General features: G+C 40.7%; 1 protein-coding gene across 10 annotated transcripts in view; it reads right to left on the bottom strand.

Moving 5' to 3' along the window:
- Positions 1-24,374, bottom strand: part of CCDC85A (coiled-coil domain containing 85A) — an 81,091-nt gene extending 56,717 nt beyond the window's left edge. For 8 of the 10 annotated variants that reach the window (XM_064146042.1, XM_064146032.1, XM_064146034.1 and 5 more), the window contains exons 1-2: positions 23,583-24,374; positions 19,228-20,143 (exon numbers count right to left, since the gene is read on the bottom strand). In XM_064146042.1, the coding sequence (XP_064002112.1) occupies positions 19,228-20,143; positions 23,583-23,801 (1,135 nt within the window). In that variant the 5' untranslated portion in view covers positions 23,802-24,374. Of the gene's footprint in view, positions 1-6,286; positions 6,362-10,904; positions 11,671-19,227; positions 20,144-23,582 lie in introns of those variants that run through there. The other 2 variants (XM_064146041.1, XM_064146036.1) reach the window with 2 other exon arrangements.
- Positions 24,375-24,880: the final 506 nt, after the last annotated feature.

The following is a 24,880-nucleotide window of genomic DNA, read 5'->3' as shown; positions in this document are numbered from 1 at the left end:
CTTTTTCATAGATCTTAAGACAGGAAGGGGAAGTGAGCTAACCATCACCTGGTAGTGTACAGACCCACCCCTGGGGAGGGGTCAAGACCACCTAGGGTCAGGTTCAAGGTCACTCCCCCTGGAGGGTTAACCCTGTACAAAGTCTCACCTTCATTTATCTACATGGTTTTTAGAAAATTACTTAACCATTTCAGCTACTGGACTACAGAACAAGTGTGAAGTTAATCTGAAGACTAAAAGGTCAAGGGAAATCTCTCCTCAGCCTCACAGTTCTGGCATAACAAACAATTTATAGATGCAAAAATTAATTTAGCCTCCAGGCAGTCAAGTTGATTCTGCTTGTTCGTTTGTGCAGAGGTTTTCCTTTGAGTTGGGCTTCTTTGAGTGACAGTGAATTAGTCTGTACAAACACAGGCTAACAATATGGCCATATTCCATCTCTCTAGAAATCAATGGTGATATTTCTGCAAGAGGATCAAACCATGTACAACTCCTCATTCCAAATAATTTGTTCTTCCACCAAAAACAAAATTAAAGCAATCTAAGCATTTCCAAATCCCTCTGTCCCTTCTGCACATGGTCTACTGGTTTGTTTGTCTTTTTTGAGGAACAGAATTTTTCTCCTCTGCTTATATTCTAAAGAGTACATTATGTGTAGCCAGCTGTGTCAAGGGTTTCTTTCAATCTCACATTTTCTTCACACACACACACACACACACACATATATATATATATATATATACATATATATATATATATATATATTGATTTTCATATTTTAGCTACTGTGGGAAGCAAAGATTTAGGGAAAGGCCTAACTATCAAACATGAAATACACGTTGTCATGAAAATAAAACAAAAAGAGAATTCTTGTTTGACCAGTTCCTCACAGCATTATAAACTTCTTCTCTCCTTCTGACATTCCATTTTTCTTCAAAATGTGTTGGACAGACCAGAAATGCTACTTTGGAACTACCTCTGTTATCTGTAACCCACAGCACCCCAAGCGTTAGGAGGTCAATTGCTGCTCCTGGCAATCACAATTATTATTCTCAATTCAAGGACTCAGCTGTTTGGCAAGAAAATAGGCCCAAAAATCCTAGTTCAGGATTTTCTTGATTCTATATTTAATGCCTCTCCTCTGTGTGTATAAGAAATGTCAGAGTTTGTACGTGTATATGGATTCCTATTCTTTTTTATGTCTTTGACAAAGCAGGTGACTGAAAAAACAGATTATGCCTTTTTTTCATTCAAGACACTGAAGAACCAGAACATCTGATGTTAAGATGCATTCAACACATTCTCAGATTTCTGCCAATTTATCCTTAGGATTTCAGGCTTATTGTTTCAACATGTCTGATACTGTGATGAACGCAGGGTCACGGCACTGGGATCAGAAATGCTCATCACAGTGACAGAAGCCTCCAAAGCATATCCAAAGCAACTCACTTTATTTTTTTCTAAATCTGCAACATTAAGAAACCCAAAGTTTTCAAAATAAAAATCTGTGACAAATTCAGAAAGACCATTTTCATCTATATGAAGTTATAAAGCCTTGCACCTCCTCTAAATTCCTATTTGCTTGTCCTTTGACTCTGCACTGCTAGGTATGTCTCGCTCATATAACTTTCTTCATATGCCTGTTCACAGGCCAACTGTCAGCAACAGGATCCAACACGAGTCTTTCCACTGTTCCAACCTCACCAAAAGTGATGATAGAAATACCTGCAGCACAGCAGAGCCTCATCCAAAGGCTGCACTTATCTCTCTCCACAATTTCAACAACCATCACCATTACATTTCCTCACCTACTTCTGTTTTCCTAAGAAACGGTGAAATACTAAATGCAATTCCTTAAGAGGACTTAGTGACTAAAATCTGCATTTCCTTAAGGATAGTGATCTCATCAGTATACCAATTTAGCAAGCAAATGCTGCTGGTCCATAGTTGCCACCAATGTCAAAAGGAAAAAAAATATTAGTCTAATCTCCAGAAATGTAATCACCATTTGTGACATACCAGTTCAAGTGCTACTCAGGCATAGTTCTTTTGAAGCATTAGATACAGCCTAGTGCAAAGCAATGATGTCTTGTATGACTTCCATAATATTAATTTATTGCAGAGACCAAGTCTAATTTCCTGAGCTCCGTTCAGTAATAGATAGACAACACTTGTATTAATTCTGCTTTCTCTCTTACATTGAATCTCAGCCAATCTCTAGATCTGAATATTGAGCTTATTTGTGCAGCTACAATATAATCTATGCATTACCAAACCACGTACCCTCTTGTCTTCAACCTATCATTTTGAAACAGATTTAGAATTTCCCACAAATAGGTTTACATCCTGTCTGGAGTTTGGTACAAAATCACATATACAGTGTGGGAGGAAGGGTGTGTGTGTGTGTGTGTGTGTGTGAGAATAGCCCGTTACCTTACAATGAATCTGGAAATATAAAAGTTGTCTCTGATATATATTTCAACTTTTTCCTAAACACTCTGGCTGTGGGATGACAGTTTTCAGGTACCTGTACTGGATTGCTCTTGTCTCTCTCTGCCTCAGACAGAGCTTACACTCTTTTGAAACAGAAAGTTCTGTGTCAGTTCTGTGCAACTAAAAATAAGTAAAGAAAATCTATTTCTCTTCTCAGTGACCTCCAGATTTTTTTTTTTATTCTCCAGTATCTTTAGTTCATGATGAATTTATCAGAATTACCATTTAGACAAATTGAGAGACTCAAAGTACTTAAGGCTCTAGTTAGAAACAATCACAAGCCTAAAACTGAGCATTAGAAATTAATCAAAAAAGCTTCAAATCTACTACCTCTGTAAAACTACTGAGCTACATTTATGCATATACTTGAAAACAAAACAGACCTCCTAATGTGTCAAATGTACCAAAATGTATAGTTTACCATGTTAGATAGAGGACATCTTCCATGTAACACATTATTAGACAATTATCAAGGAATGCACAGCAGTCTTTGCAACTGAAGTTATTTCACTGCTCTTACTTTAATCCAATGTGATAACATGTATACAGATGGAGAGTCCTATATGTGCAGTTGAGGGAACATTTTCTATTTGATTTTAAATGGACAAGTGGCCCCCATAAGTTAATAAACCTCATTGCTGTCTACAACTACCTGAAGGGAGGTTGTGGCCAGGTGGGGGTTGGTCCTTCTCCCAAGCAACCAGCAACAGAACAAGGGGACACAGTCTCAAGTTGTGCTGGGGGAAGTATAGGCTGGATGTTAGGATGAAGTTCTTCCCAGAGAGAGTGATTGGCATTGGAATGGGCTGCTCAGGGAGGTGGTGGAGTCACCATCCCTGGAGGTGTTCAATAAAAGACTGGATGAGGCACTTAGTGCCATGGTCCAGTTGACTGGCTAGGGCTGGGTGATAGGTTGGACTGGATGATCTTGGAGGTCTCTTACAACCTGGATGATTCTATGATTCTGTGAAACACTAGCCTGTATGGACACATACAAAATGAACTATCATGTTCCACTCCATTCAGTTAATCCAAGATTTTTTACAAAGTGCTGAAGCACTGGCACCTATGGGAACATCACACTGCCATAAACTTCATGCAGTCATATTCATCAGACAGCTCTGACATTCAAATAGCTGACAGACAAGGACTAACAAGAGGGACCAGGAGGAATTCATCCACCCTTGTCTCACTTTGAATAATACACCATCCACTGTCAAAAATGAATGAAGAAAAAACAAACATTTTACAAGAGTCTTATCTTTTTAGTCACTCGCAGATTTGCAGTGACACATTTCAGCACTGGGTGCAAGTTGCGCTTCATGGGAACAGGCACAATGTGGTTGCAACTACAGAAGTTGAGATCTGGGTGTGAGCCCGAGTTTATCCAATAAACTGTATTACACAGAGGTAGAAAACACATGCACTCTTCTACCAGTACACAAAAGAAATTAAGCCTGTTTCTTAATCCACGGCACCCAAGGTATAAAAGGCAAGAAAATAAAAGCCACATAGGAAGTATTAAGGACAACACTGGACAGAGTGCTCTCACACTCAACTCTCATCTGGGTTTCCTCTGTGTATGAAAACAAGGCCAGAACGTTCTTCTTTTCAAGGACTCTATTCAACAAAATCTATTACTTTGATCTACATAACATCTCTATTGCAATGCCCAAAGCATAGTTTCCAAACCTAGATTTGATTAAAATTTACCAACATGGTCTGAACTTGAAGTGTGTATCAGCCTCCCTGACCATGGGATTTCCTGTACTGCCAAGTTTAATGAAGAATACTTTGCCTTTTAAAGCACAGTGTCCTCAAATCAGTGAATGCTGCTCTTGTCCTTAAATGAGGAGCACACAAAAAACTTGCAGCCACCAACAGTATCACTTTAGCACACCAGGTTAGGGATATTTGTAAATTACCACAACTCAGGGCCAAACGTAAGAAGTTCTATGCATTGAAACTGCAACTTCAATGAATTAAGCTGCTGCAACCAAATCAATCTACTAAACTACTTTTCCTCTTTCAGAGTAACAATCATTGTCCCTGCCTTGATGGATCCTTCTGACTACACTTACATGCACATCACTGAGCTTTTAAGCAACTCTGCAATGCTGAAAGAGCAATGTAGTGAAAGCCATTTGAAACTGCAATGCTGAAAATATTAGATCTTTTTCCACTGCTGGACTCACCCTCTTTTGGCATTCCTACCTCATTGCTGGATCTGTCCAGTTTCAGCACTGAATCTTCAATTAAAACCCATCATCCTAAAGCAGGTGCACTGGATCTTGCACTTTGAAGAGAGATGGCTAACATTAATTGATAAGACCATATATTGTTGCAGTAACAAAGATAATGTAGATATTTAGTAGCAAAATAAAATCCAAATAATTTGATTATCTCCATTCTTGCCTGCAGAGTCTAAACTGCAATTATAAAAGGCAGCAAGAGATTATCTCTGCCCCAAATAACTGATGGAGAAACCAGCACTGCACTTACTAATCTCACATTTGACTTTTAGTTGGTTTTCCAATGTAACTGCTTTTAAACAGCCGTAATAAAATGACTCAAAGTAATGACTTTCACAAATCTTTAAGATTAATTCAATTAAAAGTGGATAGAAAACTTATTTTGCTTTCTCATTTCTAAACAGGAAATCTCTGATTTGGTAGCAGAGTTCAACTAACTAAGAATCCTGCTTTACAGAATGCTCTGGTAGAAGAATAAAAGGTATATAAACATAAATTTGTATTTCTATACTTCTAAAGTAGCTACAGTCACATCTCTCCATCCTCAACCACATGAGAATACTTGCAGTAGGCACCCTCAAGTGCTGGAGACACCAAAAGCCACGAGGAATTCAGAGATGCTGTGACGGTTTGGGTGTTACCTGCTTCGTAAGAGTTTACTCTTACGAAATCACCCAGACTAGACTCAGCTGAGCTGGAAGTTAAGGAAATGAAGCTATATTTACAGCTTAACACAATATATAAGCAGATATTTACAACAGTTACAGAAATATACAAGTTAAAAAGTGATAAACACAACACCCCTCCCAGACACCAGAGTCCCCAGGAGGGGCTCCCAATCACCCTTCCACCTCCTGTCCACTCCTCTACCTTATCCCAGAGTTTGCCTTACATGCAAGAGGAGTTTGGAGGATCAGACAGAGGGGTTAGAAAGCAGAAGGATTAGTTACACAGAAAGCAGGCCAGGGAGAAAAGTGCAGGCACCCAGAGAAACACAGCGACTGTGCTACCTGTGTTTATGTTCTTGGTTTTATATATCTCAGCAAGCCTATGAGTGAAGTAGACATCACTAGAGCTTCCTTTTCACAGCCTATAATCTATTTCTTTTCACCAGAACATTCCAGCTAGTCTCACACTAGCACAGGTGCTATGTAAGTAAAAAAGTGATATATATAAGTGGTCACTGCCTACATCATTTCTTGCCACTGCAAGTTTGGAAATGCTGGACCTCTGATGGCCCCTATAATCTAATTCTACTCTCCCACACCTCTCTAAGCCATGTGCATAAACAAAAGCAGTATCAAATCCTAAATGATTTTATTAGCTAGATCTGGATCACCAACACGACAGAACAGCAAGTCATTCTGTTTTCAGAAGCAGCAAGACTACAGCACTTGCATTTGCACACACACATTTCTATAGCACAGTACACAAGGGTCTGAAACAGGTAAGCGGTCATTTATTCTAAGTAGCAAGAGGTGCTTCAGGGGTTTATTATACCAACCTGCCTGTGTTCCTAGAAGGCATGCCAGGGTATTTCTTGGCAGCTTGTCTTTCACAGATTGTCCATTTCTATTCTGACATGCACTCAAGCTGCTGGCTTCTGGATTACACAGCTGCTTGGAAGCAACAGAGCAGAGGAAGACCCCATCATCCGTCTGGCATTAGATATGTGATGCTCATCACGTACCCATATCTCAGCAGCTTGCCTTGCTCAAGGAGGACTATGTTAATCAGAACCCTTGCTTTCCCACCACTGTGTAAGAGTAGTTTTAAATTGTCGCTGTTTCCTGAGAGAAACATTTTTACTCATTTCTGAAGTTTAACAGGCCAACTAGCCTCCTGCTAACCACCTCTTACGATGGAAAAATAAGTCTAGCAATGCAGACAAAAGTACACAGAAGGCTTCTGGTTATGCTACTACTCTAACTTTTCCAGCTATGTCAAACTCTTCAGTTTCAGAAACATTTTCATTCATGGTATATAGACAAATGTGCTGCTATCATACATTTTTACTGTATGCTCATGACCCCAGCTTCACATGGCTCAGGCAGAAGAAACACCAGTGCCTAGAAAGCGAATTTCCTACACTGAACACAAAACATAAAACATAACCAGTTACCACATCAATATTCTGAACACTGTATTAGAGGATTCTGTGTCTACTGACTGTCGGTAGTATCCCAAAAGTATGACTTAAAAATAAAATTACTGGTTTGGTTCCTTCAAAATATCTGAGAATTGTTTTGATAGCCTGGAGAAGAGGAGGCTCAGGGGTGACCTCATTGCTGTCTACAACTACCAGGTGGGGGTTGGTCTCTTCTCCCAGGCAACCAGCAAGAGAACAAGGGGACAGTCTCAAGTTGTACTGGGGGAGGTCTAGGCTGGATGTTAGGAGGAAGTTCTTCACAGAGGGAGTCATTTGCCCTTGGAATGGGCTGCCCAGGGAGGTGGTGGAGGCACCATCCCTGGAGGTGTACAAGAAAAGGCTGGATGACGCACTTAGTGCCATGGTCTAGTTGACTGGATAGGGCTGGGGGATAGGTTGGACTGGATGATCTTGGAGGTCTCTTCCAACCTGGCTAATTCTATGATTAACTATTCTGTTTTTTTCCTTTTTTTAGTTTTTTTTTTAACACGCTTATCACTACTCCCTACCTTGAATTTCTAACTACTTGCTGTTCATTTTTTCTTATTTGGGATTCACAGTTTAATTTATTGACCTACGTCCAATAAAAGTTTACAAAGACAAAAACATGCAGTTATACAATTGATTAAATACCTTAGGAATGTTTTTACAGGAGAAAATTATATGGGTCTGCAGAAAGGTTTACAAGATATTCAGACAAGTGCTACATCAGAAGTAGCACCATATGTTCCCATACTTCAGCATGAAAGACAAAATGCCTGTAAAATGAAAAGCAATGGATTTCTTCCAAAAGTTACCACTCTGAGAACTTAAAAATATGCACTTATTTCAAGCACCAAGTAATCAGACCAATCTAATTAGAAAGGAAATAATTAAAAGATTAACAGGTTGTTGAACCATGCTCAGGACACACAGCCTGGTGTTTGCTCTAGTTTAGAAGTAAGACTAAAATAGTAACAGCACCGATGTCTCTAACGTCTGCACACATTTGAAACACTAAATTGCACTCACTCAGACTCCATTTCATCATGAGAAGTGCCATTAAAACCTCGCTACTTAGCACGGCAGGAAGCTGCTGTAATTGCAATAACTTTTTACTCATAACAAGGATTGTTCCTGTAGTTTTGTCATCACACATCACTGACTGGAAATGTTTAGCTGTCATTCCTGAATGTCAAAGCCTGATTCCCCCTACCAAGTGTACGTTACTAGAGAGCTCTGAAATCCTGGGCTGAATTCTGATCGGCACAATCCACAGACATTTTTAGAAACTACTCTGCTCCAGCTCCTTTGTACAGGAAACCTCCATCTTTTGTCAGACAGTGAGAACCTTCATGCAATCTTCCTTAAACACAGCTACTGCTTCACACGGCTTTAAATAAACATTTCAGACTGCAGGATTTTATAGAGGGCAGCAGCAACCACCCACCTGCTAGAAATGAGTCTACAGACATTCAGCCAAGAAAAAGAAAAATTAAACACACAAGTTCACCCAGTTCCTCTCTTCCACATCTGCCAAGTCACAGAGATGTTCACACTGGGATTCATCATAGAGATTTGTATCTGCTAAGCACCACTTCTCCTCTTCCCTGGCGTACTCACCAGATGTCACACTACTGATTGATACTAAGGGCCAAACAACCATCTTGACAATATACTATGTTCTCAATTTTTAGTATATAAAAACTTTCATTTTCAAATTTTATTCTGAAAGAGATGAATATTCCCTCTGGTTGTACCATTTAGCAATTTGAAATCCTCAGTTGATAGCTGAGCATGCTTCCAGTTCATACCAGCATCTTGATTTCACAAATTAAGACAACTACAGCTATACATCCAATCTGCAACATTAAAAAAAGGCCACAAGAAGCAAGACAGAAAAATACAACTCCCTCCAGTAAAGCTATTACAGCACTTTAGGTCTGCATTCAACATAAATTACTTCATGTGCCAGGACACTTTCAAGCATTCCTGTAAATGCAAAAAGTACATTAACATCTTCCAATATAACTGCTGCACACACACACACACAATAATTTACAGTAGCTTTGCTCCCCACTGTCCTGGTTAGAATAATTCAGGAAATTCACACAGGAAGGAAGTGCTGCCCTGAAAGTTGATTCTGAAAGGAAGCACACTGACAATGCTTGCACTAAGTTATTCATTCGTAAAGGTGTTTTCTAGGCACATGTGTAACATCAGCCCCAGCTTTCAACCATGCTCAAAACTGACTAAAAGCCAGCAGCAAAGCAGTATGATGCAACTGAATAATCAGCAGCTAACACTCAAGAAACCTGAATTTAAGGTTGAGTTGGTGGCTAATTAATCCTATTAATTTATTTTATTAACTCCTGGACCTCCACAAATTTGCAGCTGCCTTGAGCTACGAATTAGAAGTACATTTGAATTGCTGAAGGGATGGTGTTTACATGCAGAAAGAACTGGGCCTGTGATTTGTAGGTCAAAGAACTACTTTTGATTTACATCACAACATGACAGAAATCTACGTTTATTGAACTATGTTTCTTTACACATATAACAACTGTCTCTGGCTGTGGATAAAATTGAGAATGTGCTCATCTTTATGCTTTCCAAATTCAGGCTTCTGGAACAGGGAAGAAACTGTCTCTCAATGAATCTTTCTCACTGTGTTTCACCAGATATGATGGCACATAAATTTAGCACTTAGTAAGCACTGGCTAGATGGGTAAAGCAGCTGGGTTATTCATCACCTAACTAGCACAGCTATTCACGTTCCCACAGCATCCAAATACCATTCTGATGGGTAAAAAGACAGACCAGTGAAGCTCAGAATTTAGAATTGAGATGCCCCTTGTTCCCTGGGAAACTGCATTTCTTAGCAAACACAATAGAAATATTGTCTGGATTTTTCTCACTCTAGGCAGTGAAAATTGACTAAGCACTTTCACCTTCAATTACAGATCCTTTCCCACAAGCTTCAAGAGCCCCACGCTTCCTATGCATCATGAAGTACTTCCCAGAAGCACTGCAAAGAGCAAATCAATCACAATATAACAATTTTTTGGGAGTATAACAGCATTTCATTAAAAATGTTGCCTGACTGCATCTTTGTGGTCAATACTGTCCTGCAACAAGGACAGTGAATACCCAAAACTCTCATGTTAGGTTTAAGTGACATGTAGGTTTAACATCTAACATCAACTTACTGAAAGCTAGATCTGCTAAGTGCGCACATAGCAGAGAGAGTCAAGGTTTGCTACATTTGAAGCACAGATCTTTTCATATTGATAAATGTAACAGACATTTTGATCTCAAAGCAAACAAATTATTTCTTCTTTAAACATTCCTCAATAATCCTTCAAATACCTATTTTCCAAACTGGTATCAGAATCAGCTCTATTGACTTTCTTAGTTGAAAAGGTAAATAAAACAAAATTAAATTAAAATACCATCAAGCTACAGAGGTGAACTAGAATACATTGTCCAGGAAACTGACTCAGCTTCAGCGCCCCAAGAACACATTCCAAGGTGGCACTTGGTAAGCGTTGACTTGTCATTTAAGTACAGCATATTGTGTTTAACTGGGACTTTTGTAGAGTCATCATGAGAGTCAGGCAAGTCATTCTGTGCTGCATCTCTTCTTTTTGGACTTCTCCCAATATCTTTTTGATATTCCATGGGTCTACAGCCAGATGCACTTGCATAGTGTGAACAACACAAGGAGTTAAGCGCTACCAACTCATTCTTCACAAAACAAGGGTGGAGTGACTTGAGTGGATAAACTCTGAAATCCAAACTTCCAAGACAGTCTGATCAGTCACTTCCATGCTGTCATGCAACCTGACAATTCGCTATTAGCATGCTAAACACAAATTTTCAGTACAGGTTAAGAAATATTTCCATTTTTCTATGTTCATGGAAAAGGTAAAATACACAAATATCAATGTCTTAATACTGAACTTAGGACTGTTTTCACATTTCATCCTCCTAGTTCTCCAAAATATTTGTATATGCTGTGGTTGCAAGTGGTCAAAATGTGGCATTCTGCATTATTGACTGGACTGCAGAACAGCTGTCAAGTTCCAATAACACGCAATAAAATCAAAAAGTTCTTATTACCCCCTACATGTTTGAGCATCTTATGCTGTTTAGTTAATATTACAGAGCCTTTGGTATTGGTGGTTGGAGAGCTGGTTAGGGAAAAAAAAACAAACACAAAACCATTGCTGGAACTTTCCTTTCATGTTTTCTTTATGTGCTTAATGATATTGCAAAACCCTACAATTCCAAATTTAACTTCAGGTTACCAAAAAATTTAAACCAGACACAAACAATTCAGCTGAATCACAGTAACAGATGAGTGACTTCATTCAGGACACTGCAAGAGCATAGATATTTAAGGATCTTTCTTCTGTCTAGGTATCCAATTTCAGTGCAAGTCAGATGCCAACAAGAAGTGAAATGCTCAAATACTGCAGAGGATCTAGGTCGGTTTTCAAGTTCCATCTTACATCATTCATACATCTGCATCCTGGTGCCTGCAGTGAGATGTTCTTTTTCTCTCTCATAATGACACAGTATGCTTAAGGACACATCTTCATATTATCAGTAATATTTTCAGACCACAAAAATCATACAATGGATTTTTAATGTCATTACATTTCATTCACTGTAAAACAGAAACAGACTTGGAAAACAAGAAGAGATGCACGTCATCTATCACGGCTTCCCTCAGAGCTTGCCTTAACTTCATATAAATGTGAGCTACGCAGTGATGCATCAGTCCTGAAACCTCTGCAAAATGCACAAATATTTTTTCTTTTAATCCAGTTACAAGTACATGCTCCAGAAGCATATGGCCAGCATTGATCAAGCAGATTTTCACAATCCACAGGAACTTAACAGAGCTGAAGTGAAACGTATCTGGCCAGACATCTGAACTAGGAGTCTTACTACTCACACTGATCAAATTAGGTAAGTTTGATATTAAGGGCATAAAAGCACTTGAATAATTTAAATAACCTTGATGACATAACAAACTAGAGACCTTTAGATGACTTTCAGTATGGTTGTTTATCACATGGCGCACTGTGCTTTTTCAGCTATGACATATCTTTTCCTTTGGACAGTGCTTGAACATTACTGTGTTTGATTAGTCTAAATAGCCCCCTAAATCATCACACAGACTTTTACAAATCAGTGTGACAATTCTTATCACCATTTTCCCCCTCCATAACCTGACATAATATTTGCAATAATTCAGTGCAAAGTTCAGACAAATCATGCAAATAACTTTAAAAAAAAAAAAGAATCCTGTACTTGAAGTACACAGGTGCAAACCTGCTGCTTCCTTCCTCCCCAAACAGGAATAATGCAGAAATGCCAGGAAATTTATAGCAAAACTGACAAGCTGAACTATTTGTTATTCACAACCTTCATATAACAGTTCATCTTTTTAGACAGCTTAGCTCAAGACAGCAGCTTTCCCATTCACAATCAATAAATTTGCAAACATTTTCGTGCTGCATATCAAATGCTCCTGGATAACTCTCAAGCCACTACTCCTCTCTATCTTTGCAGAATTAAAAGTACTAAAAAGACTTACAAAAACATTACATGTGCACTTTAATGTACATCCTTCCCCATTTATGTTATACTTGTGCAATTAATTTCCACTGATTACTCTTATTACCAGTGTATCTTGCTGTCTTTCAGTCCCAATGTTGAAGACCTCCACCAGGCTAATCTATCCCTTTTCTCATTTAGTTTATGACACTGTCTGAAAATTCCATCACAAATGAGTAGATTTCAAAAGAATTATTTGAAATAGCATGAAGAGGGGAAAGACAGAAAGACTGACTTATCTCCTCATCTCCCAAAAATACTCTTAGATTTCTTGATTGTGATTGTCCCAGAAATTATAGAAGATTCTTAATTCACATATATAAAGGAACCAAAAACCACTACTAAAACTCTACATTTCTTGAAGTTTTCACTCACAGTGAAAACTATGTTACTAAGTCCTTGAGGAATATTACAAGGCACAGCTAGAGAATGAGTATGTGGAAAAAACTGCATCCCCATACAAAGGAATAATGACCAGGTTAATCACCCCAGAGAAACTGACACATTGGATCAAACCTATGCAAGTAGCATTTCATCCTTTTTATGATGTTTTGGGGTTTCCCCTGGGTTTTGTTTTGTGGGGCTTTTTGTGAGTTTCATTAGCTTTTCTTCCCCAGCAGGGACCAGGTTTAGATAGAGGCACATAAAAAAACTTTTGCCATGAACAGCAATGGAACAACATCCCAGAGGGAAGTTCACCCTCAGTTTCTGTTACTTAGAAGCTGACATTCCTCTTAGACCAAATGAATCCGCTCTCTCCTCTCAAACACCCACATTTTTATCTATTACCTTTCATTTTGTATTTTCCAATGGAACACCTGATACTTCTCAGGACTTCAACCATAGCTGGGCTCTGTGGCATTTCACAGCAATAAGGGTCTGTATAGAGCTGCTCATGTGGCTTAAGAGTTTAGTCACAACTGAACATCCTATGACAATACTTCTTCAAAGTCCATGGTACAGTGGTCTGTCCTTTTTTCTTTGCTAAGGCTTAATTCTGCAGTTATCTGCAGATAGACAGGAACGCTACTGGTTACACAGTGGACTCCTCTGCAGATTCAAGTATAAGGTGTGGTAAAACAAATCATACCACAAGTAGTATATAATTTGGTTTTAATCTTCTCACAAGTGCAGATGAGGCATATTAAGATAGAATTCCTTCTGCAGTAAGCAACAGTCAAAGCACATCATTTCAATCCTAGTCAATTCTTGTCACAAAGCTCACTCTATTGAAAAGGCAAAGACAAGATTTATATTGAGATCATGACTTGAAGATAATTCTAATGCTCTCTCAGTAACTATGTACCTGTGTGTATGATAGTAAGACCCAAGATAAGCTGTGCTTCAGTATACTAATTAAGCTAGCTCAGAAGGAACTGAATTTTCTTTGTTAGAGTAATTTTGTCATATACACAAACCTTAACTATACCTCATTAAATAGCCTATACATTGCAATGTCTCACTGTCCTTGACTCCTGTCTCCATCTATGTACTATATGTGAATGGTAGCACAAATTTTTAACACTACACTGTACTGACTGCTGTGGTCTTCTTAAATGTTAACCCATTCATCTCCAAACCCTGCACAACTGGCACCAACCCTCCATTAACAGCTTTCTAACTAAACTGAAAGACAAAAATAATTTAAAAAATACTAAAAGTATTCCACTAACAGATAGAACAGAAAAGAAAGGACACCCTTTGATTAACACACATAGTATACCCTACAAGGCTTGAGTTCTTAAGCAAGTAGCACTTACCAGGAGGTACTGCAGTATTCTAACTGTCCATGATAACTGCCAGAGTTCACAGAATTTAACAATTCAATTACAGTAATATTTCTAAAAAAATATTTTACTATTAACAAATTGTTAATACTGTAACTCAGAAAGATGAGCAAAAGACTATGTTACATTAAGTGCTGTCCTCAGGTTACAAGGTATTCTCTCCAAACAAGGACTCAGTCAAGACTTTAATGTGAGGACTCTCCATTCTAGTACTAAAAAAAATAAATACAACTCTGCTCACATGTTTTAGACAGATAAGACTGACAGCCATGCAATCTCCTGAAGAAGTCTCAGAGATAAACACAAACGTGTTGCATCTTGGCTCAATCACAAAGACAAATAAACTAATTCTTCTATTATCTTCAGTATATCCCAAAACAAACTCCCACTCACTAATCAGAAAATACATTACTGTTTCAAAATATACTAAATGAAATAGACCAAAATCAGTTCACCACTGTCCCGCTAGTAAAGTCAGGGGATGCACACAAGCACTGGCTTGCAGGATGTTCGTCAAGACGCTGTCAATAACAGCACTGTGATTTACTGTTGGCCTTTCACTTCTGGAGGTCTAGGGCCAAATCTCACTGAAGTTCAAACAGACACTCAAAACAAGAGATGTGGCCACACATCTCAAATTAATCAGCCGGCACACCAGCTAACCTCCATTTCATACTGTATAAATGTTTGGAAGACAAAGGCACTATTCAGGATAGGGTTACTGGTATAACTGTGGTATGCCACAAGAACTAGGGATGAGTAACTGACTCAGTGGGTGTGATAACAACTCCCTCCCATCTTAGCGCGCGTGTGCACACACACACACACACGCACTCATCATGGACTGACACAGTCCTTGTTCTAAAAGATACATAGTACACTGGTGATGGTTTAAAGATAATGTGTATTCCCTGAGCTGGTTCTTGCTTCCAGCAAAGACAACTTAATTAGCATCAAATTCTCACTGCAAAACAAAATCTTCTGTGTAAAAGGATATGCAACCCAAGGGAAAAAGTATGGAACTTCAAAGCAGCACATCACAGAGTGTGCTGTTTATCACACATGGCTGTGACATAGTCACAGATCTGTAACAAGACAGGCTGTTCAGATGAATCTTTCCTATACTTCCCAGTGTGATATGTAATGCCACTGCTAAGCAAACAGACAGTGAAAGAAGCAAACCTGCGCTATCGGCACCAGTCTGTTTGCCACTGATCATCCCCTGGATATTCAGTAATCAGAGTGCTGGAACATCAATAATTGTTTCAAACTAGGCAAGGTTCTTCACAAGAAGAGGCATTACTCTTCCTTTAATACATCAGGAAGTGAAAAGCATGTATGAAGGCTTTATGATACTTTCCATACACACAAAAGTTAGGTAATTATCAGACTCGACTATCTTAAAGCTCTTTTCAAACCAAAAGGATTCCATGACAAAAATTAAAGCCCAGAGTATAATAAAGGACTTCTCAAAATAGAAAGTTTAAAGTATACTGCTTATAATAAAAAACATCACTTAGACTACAAATGCTGAAAGCATATTAACTTACATAGAGGCACCCAAACTCATACTTGTGTCAGAGTTAAACTGTCAGGTATTATTCTGCATTGCACAAATTTTCTCTTTAAAATGTTTTTTACTGCTGATGTTTCCTAATCTCACCAATCTTTCTATCACAAATATTATTGTGCTTATTACCCAGAACTTTTAGGTTTGATCACCTCAAAAGATTGCTGTCATGTTTCATTTGGTTAGAGTCTTTAAAATTATGTCCATATGGTTTTAATTAATAAACATCAGGATAAATTTAACTCTTGCATCCTATTTTCTGTCACTCCAAAGTCTGAGGACACCTATTTTAGAAAACTATGTTGGGAAAATCTGTTAGGGTTTTCTTTAAGCTTTATAAATCCTGTAACTGAAAGCTGACATGTCATACAATTAAAAATACCAAGATTAAACCATTGAGCATAGAGCATGGTAAGAACTATAGAAGGAAATGTTAGCATCTCATCCTTTATTCCCTCAGCTGTGCCCATGGCTCAGAGACAGCTTCATATTGAAGAAAATTCCCACATACTTCATGACAGCTTAAAATTTGCATGAAGTCAAATGATTAATGCATATACTCTGGCCTGCAAAGTGGACTATAGCTACATGTCATATTTCCAAGACCGTAGTAACATTATATTTCAACTACTTTAACTTTGGCTTAAGAGTTTGTCAGAAACCTGCTAAATGTTCTAACTCCATACCCCATGTCTGTACAGACAGTTCTGCTATGACAGCTGTACACTGAATAAATACATTTCTTTCCTGTGGTCAAATACGTCCTGACAGGCCCAGAACTTCAGGTAAATGGGAGCTGTTAGCAGCATATGGAAGGTCTCATCTAATCAGAAATGGCTAGGCTGCTCACAGACACACTTTCCAATTCAGAACAGTAATTTCAGGTAAACAGTAGAGTTCTCTTCAGAATGAGGTTTGACATGCTCACCAATTCCTTCTCGTCTCCGACCTAAGCCAGAGTCCAGTTAAGACCAAGGACGACAGGACAGGCACATACCAAATGTGGTAAATTCCAATCACCTATTTAAAATGCATTATTTTATTCCTTCATTTACAAAAGTCAAAAGATGCTAGTCTTAGATATTCATCACTGAGTGTCACAAACACTTCATTCTTGCTGCTCAAACAAGAATCCACAAGCACTCCAACAAGATTACAAAGTAATCACCCAGATGTGCACAGCTAGATATACTCCTAAATTTGAAAACGAAGTAGTTTACATCAACATGATACTTAATACATGGTTTTGGGATAATAATCAGAAATAGCATCCTTTTGGATTGCTCACTGGAGTTCAGAGCCAGGTTTCCAAGCCACTTTCTAACTCCAGTTTTCTGTTTCAATATTGCTTAAAACAGACTCAAAAGACCAGGACTTTCATTACGGCTCGATTTACAGTTCACCATCTCAGGCACACACAGAACAGGCAAATTAAGAGCAATGTATTCCTGAAGTTTGCAGCCTCTTCCTCAGAGCAAAGCTGTCAGGAGGTTTAAGGCTGTCAAGATGTCAGAATTAAACCTCATGCTTGCATCCAATTATATAAATATGGAAGAGAGGCTTGACAACTTACTGGTGAGAGAAGTCCTCTGAAAAAGTGATTACATAAAGTGTAGATTTAAGATTAAAGTCAGTAAAAAGACTCCTAAATCACCAGATGGCCTCTCCAGCACTTTGTGACTTCAGTCAAAATTGTAGAACTGCTTTCACTACGCTGTTAGTAATATGGCCAAGTACTTAACAAGACTATTTGGACCAAAAAAAGATATCAGCAAACCCATTACGTGGGGTGCAGAAGAAACACTATCTTTGTGTCTGTCTGAGTTTTAAAAATAAATACTTAAAACCTTGGCTCACCTTTCTACATAACCAGTGACTGGATTGATGAACATCTTGCGTAGAAGCAAGAAAGCCACTTTGAGGAAGTTGGGTTCCGTACTTCACGCTACTTATAAGGTACGGAATGAAGAAATGCATTTAATGGAAGCCTTGTTTTGTATGACTTGTGCGTGACACATCTGCATGTAGCCATCATATGCTCATGTTAATAATCATTTTTTAATTGTTAAAAAGAGAAGCCTCTACACTTACCACTCTGGGACTTGTCAGCCTTGTCAAGTATATGCAGTTCACTTAAACCAATCTGTATTTATCCCGACAGAGCATGTTAATTTAACTGAGGGCTTTCTGCAAGTTAATCACGACAGGTAAATGGACCCGGTAAATGATGTGATAAATGATGAGGACAGCAGCCAGCACTGTCTCCTCCATTTCAAAAGCAGATCCAACAACAAATGGTCAGTTCCATCGATGTCAACCCAACTTCTCACAGCTGCTTATAAAATGGAAACACATCAACTCTACCCAAGTCAATTCACCAAGGCAAAATCCTCTTTCTTCAGAGCTTAATTTCAAATCTAAGTGTGAAGGTCTGAAAAATAAGTTTTCTCCTATGACACTAATACCCTTCATGAAAACATCTCAAAGCACATCAAAGACACAAAATGGAGTATACTATAGAAATTCTGCTGCAAAAAGTCTATAAGTTATTTCTACAGCATATCAGGATGTTTGAACTTTGTTTATAATCATTTCAGTTTCATTTATTTTGGCAATGTAGTAGGCACTGATCTTTCAAATTACCAAAAAAATCATTACTATTTTAAAGTAACTAATTTCACTCAGTGAGGACACAGAGCTCTTAAAAGCCCAGCATATTTACTGGGTATTAAAATAGTAGCACAAAATTAAAAAAAAACCCAAAGCAACATAACAACTTCACATCTTTGTTAATTCTTAATTTGTTATAATTGAACAGACGTAAGCTCAAGACCCTGAAAAGCTTTAGGAGCTATGAGATTCAGTTATATTGAGCCTGGCTCTTCATCTGGGGTCTCTTCCAGAGTTTATGGAAAGAACTATCTTCCATCCATAAACAGGCAATTTAAAAATCTATAAAGCTACAGTGTAGGTCAGGAAGGTGAAAATTTAGTTGGAGACATTCGCCTCCATTTTGCTGATTCAAATATAGGCAGGACAGGAAACACACAATTCCTCTCTGATGTCAACAGAAATCTACCTAGGGACAAATAGTTTTCATCTACCAACCACAGGGCAGGATTAAGAGCTGCTTCTTGACACCTTACACCAACACTTAAGATGTACTTTTCCTCTACTTGGTTCATCCACCCAATATCTCCTGAACAGACATAGAGGTGTATTCCAGTTCATTCGCTTGCTAAAGGAGCAATGCTGACACCAGACTTGTTACCTCTCATTTCACAAAAAACATTATTCCTCTTCCAGAAATAGCTGAAGTAGCACTGAAACTATCTTTCAAAGTGAGTTTTCACTTAAATATTGACCCACCATTCATTCCATTGTATACACTTCTGTGGTGAGGCGACAGGTCATCTGTTACTTGTCTCCTTAGGGTACCTTCTCTGCTGCTTCCACTGAGATGCTTGAGATGCTCTGGGCTCCCTCCATAGTGCTGTTTAAGATGCTCAGGGCTTGTACCCCTCACTTTGTGGAGATGTTCTGTACTTCCGCTCAGTGTGTGCTTTTGAAGATGATCTGGGCTGCCACTGCCATGCTTTTGATGCTCAGGGCTACTGCCAGGCCTCTGCTTCTGAAAGTGTTCAGGGCTACTACTCAAAACATGCTTTGGGATAGTTTCTGGACTGCTGCTGCTGTGCTTCTGTTGTTCAGGTGCTTTGACAATGGCTTTGTGATGTTCTGGACTTGGTCCTTTCAGATGATGATCAGGACTTCCCGAACTACGAGGCTTCTGCAGGTGTTCCGGGCTGATACTCCTGCGTTTCTGGTGCTCAGGGCTCCCTTCACCCCGAGGCTTTTGAAGATGTTCTGGACTAGTACTTGGATGGTGTTTATGATGGTCTGGACTGTCAGTACTTCCTGTGCTAGAAGTGCTACTCCCATCACCAACATCTCTTATGTAAGTACTGGTGGTGGTTAACTGGCACAAGCTGATTTGGCTGTCAATAGAGCTCCGGCTGCCAGCTCCACCACTTTTCTCCTCATCCAGCAACACACACAATTCTTTCAGCTCCAAGTTTTCTTTAACCACTTCTTCTTGTCTCACCTCCAGTTCTTTCAGCTTCTGTAAGTATAAGGCAACCTCTTTGTGCATAACACTAGCGCTGTATCTGCCCAGTCTCTGCCATTCACGGGACACCTTCTTGCCTTTCTGCCTGTCATCATCCAGAAAGCAGCAAAGGTCTCTCAGTTCTTGGTTATCTTCCTGTAGCTTTTGGTTGATATCCTTTAAAAGACAATTATAACAGAAAAGTGTCTATAAGAATTAACATTATACCATTACCCTCAGACAAGTCAGTGAACAATACCACTGCAAACCCATTATCTAAGCACTCAAGTAAGACAAATACTTTTGTGTGTAGATTGTGCATGTTATAACAGCATCGTGCCTCAAACTAATATGCTGTCCATTCAAAAGGGGACTACAAAGCAGAGCTAATCTTGGAGGGTTAGAAGACAAATTTTGGATACAGCATACAAGTTTCAGGTGCTTAATTAATACTAAGTATCCTAAATACCAGAATAACTTAGCTCCCAAACTGGGTAAAAGGTCCTAAGCTCTCTCATGATGATCTCATTCCCTTGAGAAATACTCACCTGCAAGTCACTGCTGAATAAAATTGCAAGGTACACCAGAAATTGGAACCTCAGTATAATAGTTAATAATTAACATTTATACCCTCTATTCCCTAAAGTAAAATTAACATTTGAGAGATTTTTTTTCAGATATGCATGAGAACCTTGTCAGTCATCACTTAATCAGAATTGCTTCAACCACTCTAAAATTAAATAATCTGCTTTAATAGATTTTTGTACTTCTAACCAAATCAAGTACAATTCCATGTCCTTCTCTGAGTAGCAGACTGCAGCAAATGCTCTAAAACAAAAACGTTCAAGCTATTATTATAGCAGAACAATATGCCAAAGAAAGCATTTGCAGTATTTTATCCTACTTTTGGTAAACTGCCTTGTAATCACATTTATCTTTCTTCCATCGAAATACTCATGCTTTCTCTGTATGATATTAGAAGTACATATTAGCCACAACTGTTAAACAGTTTTATTCAGTATCTTTATCAATGACCTGGATGAGGGCATGGAGTGCATCCTCAGCAAGTTGGCTGATTATACAAAACTGGGAGGGGGGGGGGAGGGTGGCCGACAGCCTGTCAGGCTGTGCTGCCATCCAACGAGATCTGGACAGGCTGGAGAGCTGAGCGAATGCAAATCTTACAAAGTTCAATAAGGATAAGTGCACGGTCCTCCATCTGGGAAGGAATAACAACAGGCACCAGTATGGGCTGGGGGCTGCCTTGCTGGAAAGGAGCTCCGTGGAGAAAGACCTTGGAGTATTGGTGGATAGCAAGTTCTCCATGGGACAGCAATGTGCCCTTGTGGCCAAGAGAGACGATGGCATCCTGGAGTGCATTAGGAAGAATGTGGCCAGCAGGTCCAGGGAGGTTCTTCTCCTCCTCTACTCTGCCCTGGTGAGACCACCCCTGCAAATGCTGTGTCCAGTTTGGGGCTCCCCAGTTCAAGACAGGGACCTGCTGGAAAGAGTCCAGTGGAAAGCCATGAGGATGACTGGAGGGCTTGAGCACTTCCCCTTTGAAGAGAGATGGAGAAACCCGGGGCTGTTTAGTCTGGAGAAGAGAAGACTGAGAGGGGATCTGATCAATGTACACAAATATCTGAAGGGTGGATGTCAAGTGGATGGGGCCAAATTGGAACATACAAGGTTTCACCTCAACATGAGGAGAAACTTCTTTACAGTGAGGGTGACAAAGCACTGGAACAGGCTGCCCAAAGACGTTGTGGAGTTACCTTCTCTGGAGACTTTCAAAACCCACCTGGATGTGTTCCTGTGTGAACTACCCTAGGTGATCCTGCCTTGGCAGAGAGGTTAGACTCGATGTCTGGAGGTCCTTTCCAGACTCTAAAGTTCTGTGATTCAGCCTCATGGAAAAGGGCACTTCAGCATTGTTCTTTAAGAAACCAAACCCTTTGAAACTATAGCAGATATCTCTGTGTGTGCATGTGTTTGTCTGTCTTTGGCTCACAGTAACTTTGAACTTGACCAACTTCAACCCAACTTCAACCTGATAAAAGAAAAAAATAACCTCAATGAGGTTATAAGGTATCCTTAAAAATCCATGTGGGTGAGAGAGATTTACAAGATTGCACAGCAGAATAAAAAGCTGTGGAAGCCCACAGATCATCAGTCAGGAGCAAGAGGGGCCCATTCAGCAAAACCAGACACAGCTAGTCATTCTTACTCATGGATCAGGTATTCCACACAGGACAAAGGATGGCCAGATAACAACAAAGGACTCAAAACCTCCTTCTCCTATATTCCTTTTTAAAGTTCCAGCTGAAGCATCTAAACAAAAGGTGGAAGTTAATCATCACTGAAGGAGTTCAGAATTGAGGGACAAGTTTGTCAGTTTTTCCTGCACAGTTTGCTGTGTTTTGCTACTTATCCGGAAGACACATAAATCTGTATGTCACAAGACCATTGCACATGATTGGGAGACATATACTCTGTAATTTAACTTATATTTAAGTAAAAGTTTTATTTTTACTAAACTCCTGTTATGGATGGGTCTTTTTTACTCCCAGACACTAAATACAGTCAAAGAGCAAGGGGACATACACACTCATACTCTGCACACTGGAAAACCTGGGAGACAGTTTTCCCTCGTACACTATTTATTCTATGTCACATTATTACCAAAGACATTTTCTCAGTAATTTAGTTGTTTAAAACCATTCTACAGGGGAAAACTCTCTTCCAACGTACTCTCAAGTGATAACTCAAAGGCCCATGATGCATCTCTTTCCTTTCCTCCAACCTCACTTCATCAAAGGAATTTCCTATAAACAATGTCCTTTCCTAAAGACACAAGACATAAAATCTGTTGTGGAGATGTCTGCTTTAAGATAACAGGTACATACTACACGATGGTAGTTATCTGCAGTCACACTAGCTTCCCAGTCCTTAGAATTAAGTTTACCTAGGTAAAAGGTAAGTAATTACAGACTTGGTGTGCCCCTGACTGTGGCCTGCAGATGTATACTACCAAAAAATAAAAAACGTTTGATCTAAGGTGCATCATCGGATGTAATTTCAGATAATAAACTAGAGATTATTTCTGAGCATCCCAACCCATCCCATGGTTTGCCATCACCTGCCACATGCTGCATCCTGACCATGACCCTGTCTCCAGTGTTCTATCAGTCTCTCCAGACTTCCTGACAGATGACTAAGTCATCTTAAAACAATGACTGAAACCTGCATAAATGACAGAAAACCTTTTGCAAAACCTTTTGCATACAGATCTGCACACTGTTCTTTCACATGCATTTCAGCTAGGATCATTCAACCTTACTGAAAAACAATGCAGTCTAATACAAAAGTGACAAGTGTTTCATCAACCTGAAGCATGCTGAGGCAGAGAATGCCACAGCCTGCCGAATAGTTGGCCATCCCTTAACTGGACGCTAGGATCAAACGCTATTTACTCTAGTCGGTGTTCACTTTTCATGCGACTCCCAGTAACGGCTCCTCCTAGACAATCCACCTGATGAATCGCCCCTCCGGGAGAGGCTGGGGACGCGGAGACACGGCAGAAACTTCAGGGCTCCCACCCTGCCCAACCCGCTACCTTCAAGCCGCGGATCTCGCCAAGGTGTAGCTGGAGGCGGCGGTTGACCTCCCGGATGAGGTTGCTGTGATCCAGCATCGCGCTCATCTTCTCGGCCTCGGCGCGGCGGAGGCTGCGGATCAGCTCCTCCTTGCTCCACTTCAGCAGCTCCTCGTCCGACACCTTGGACAAGTCCTCAGCTGGCGCTGCCCCGCAACTTTCCGTCGACACTTTCGACATGGTAGCGGCCCGGCAGCCCGGGGACACCCGCGGAGACAAGACCCCTCCAAAGGGCTACAGCCTTCCCCGGGGGCCGCCCCACAGCCTCGGCTGTGGAATGGGCCCCGCGGGCAGCTCTTGCGGGAGGAGAAGGGTGTCCCCAGCTCCAGAAGCCTGGGGCTGAGGAAAGAGGTTACGAGAAAAATCACTTTTGGCCTCAGGCAGCGGATCCAGGAAAAAAGGAGGAAGAGGAGGAGGAAAGGGTGTGGAGGAAGCCAAGCCACAATCTGGGGAGCAAACTTCCCCCGTCGAGACGGAAAATTAGAAAGAAAAAAAAAAAAAGGCAAAGGAAACCCCGACAAGCCGGTGTCTTTCAACAGGTCAGCGGCAGCAGCGGGCGCCTCATCCCTGCTGCCGTGCCCGGGCCACCCGCCGCTGGAAGCAGCGTCTCTCACGGTAACCGACGCCTCTCGGCTGACGGCTGCCGGCTCGCAGAGCGGGCAGGATGCTAAGTCCCGAGCCAACGCACCATAGCGGGGAAGGGCGGGCGGGTCGCACCGGGATGTCGGCGGCCGCCGCCGTGGCCCCGCCGCAGCGCCTAGGTGAGGACGGGCACCGCCGGCGCCACTGGCGGGCGCGGGGCAGCTCGCGGCTTTTCACCGGGCGCGCGCCACGTGCGGGCCGGCGCGGGCGGAGCCGGGGTGGGGGGGGGGGAGGTGGAGAAGGAGGGCGGCCCTGTCCCCCTGCAGCCCGCGGGCGCCACCTACCGGGTGCTGCTCGACAGTACAGCGGGGACTGTCGCCGGGGCGATGGCGGGGAAGGGGGGGGCTCTGCCAGCCACCGACGGTGTTAGGGGGTGCTTGGAGGCACCCCGGAGGGAGGGAGCGGCCCCTCACTTGATCGGATGCCCTCGTCCCTCCAGTGAGCAGCAGTCTATTTCGAAATAACGGTGCAAGCACATGACGTCATCTCAACCTCACATGGGGAGGCACTCTCAGGGGTCGCATTACATCACCAAAAGCCGGCGCCGCCTCGCCTTCACCTCAGTTTTCTTTGACAGCGAGAATACTGAAGCCTTCCAGAGCTGTTATCAGACAGCA

Source organism: Pogoniulus pusillus, chromosome 7 (assembly GCF_015220805.1).
Source record: "Pogoniulus pusillus isolate bPogPus1 chromosome 7, bPogPus1.pri, whole genome shotgun sequence".
In the NCBI taxonomy this organism is placed as follows: Eukaryota; Metazoa; Chordata; class Aves; order Piciformes; family Lybiidae; genus Pogoniulus; species Pogoniulus pusillus.
The sequence above is the reverse complement of the archived record's forward strand: the minus strand, read 5'-3'. Positions and strand labels throughout refer to the sequence as shown.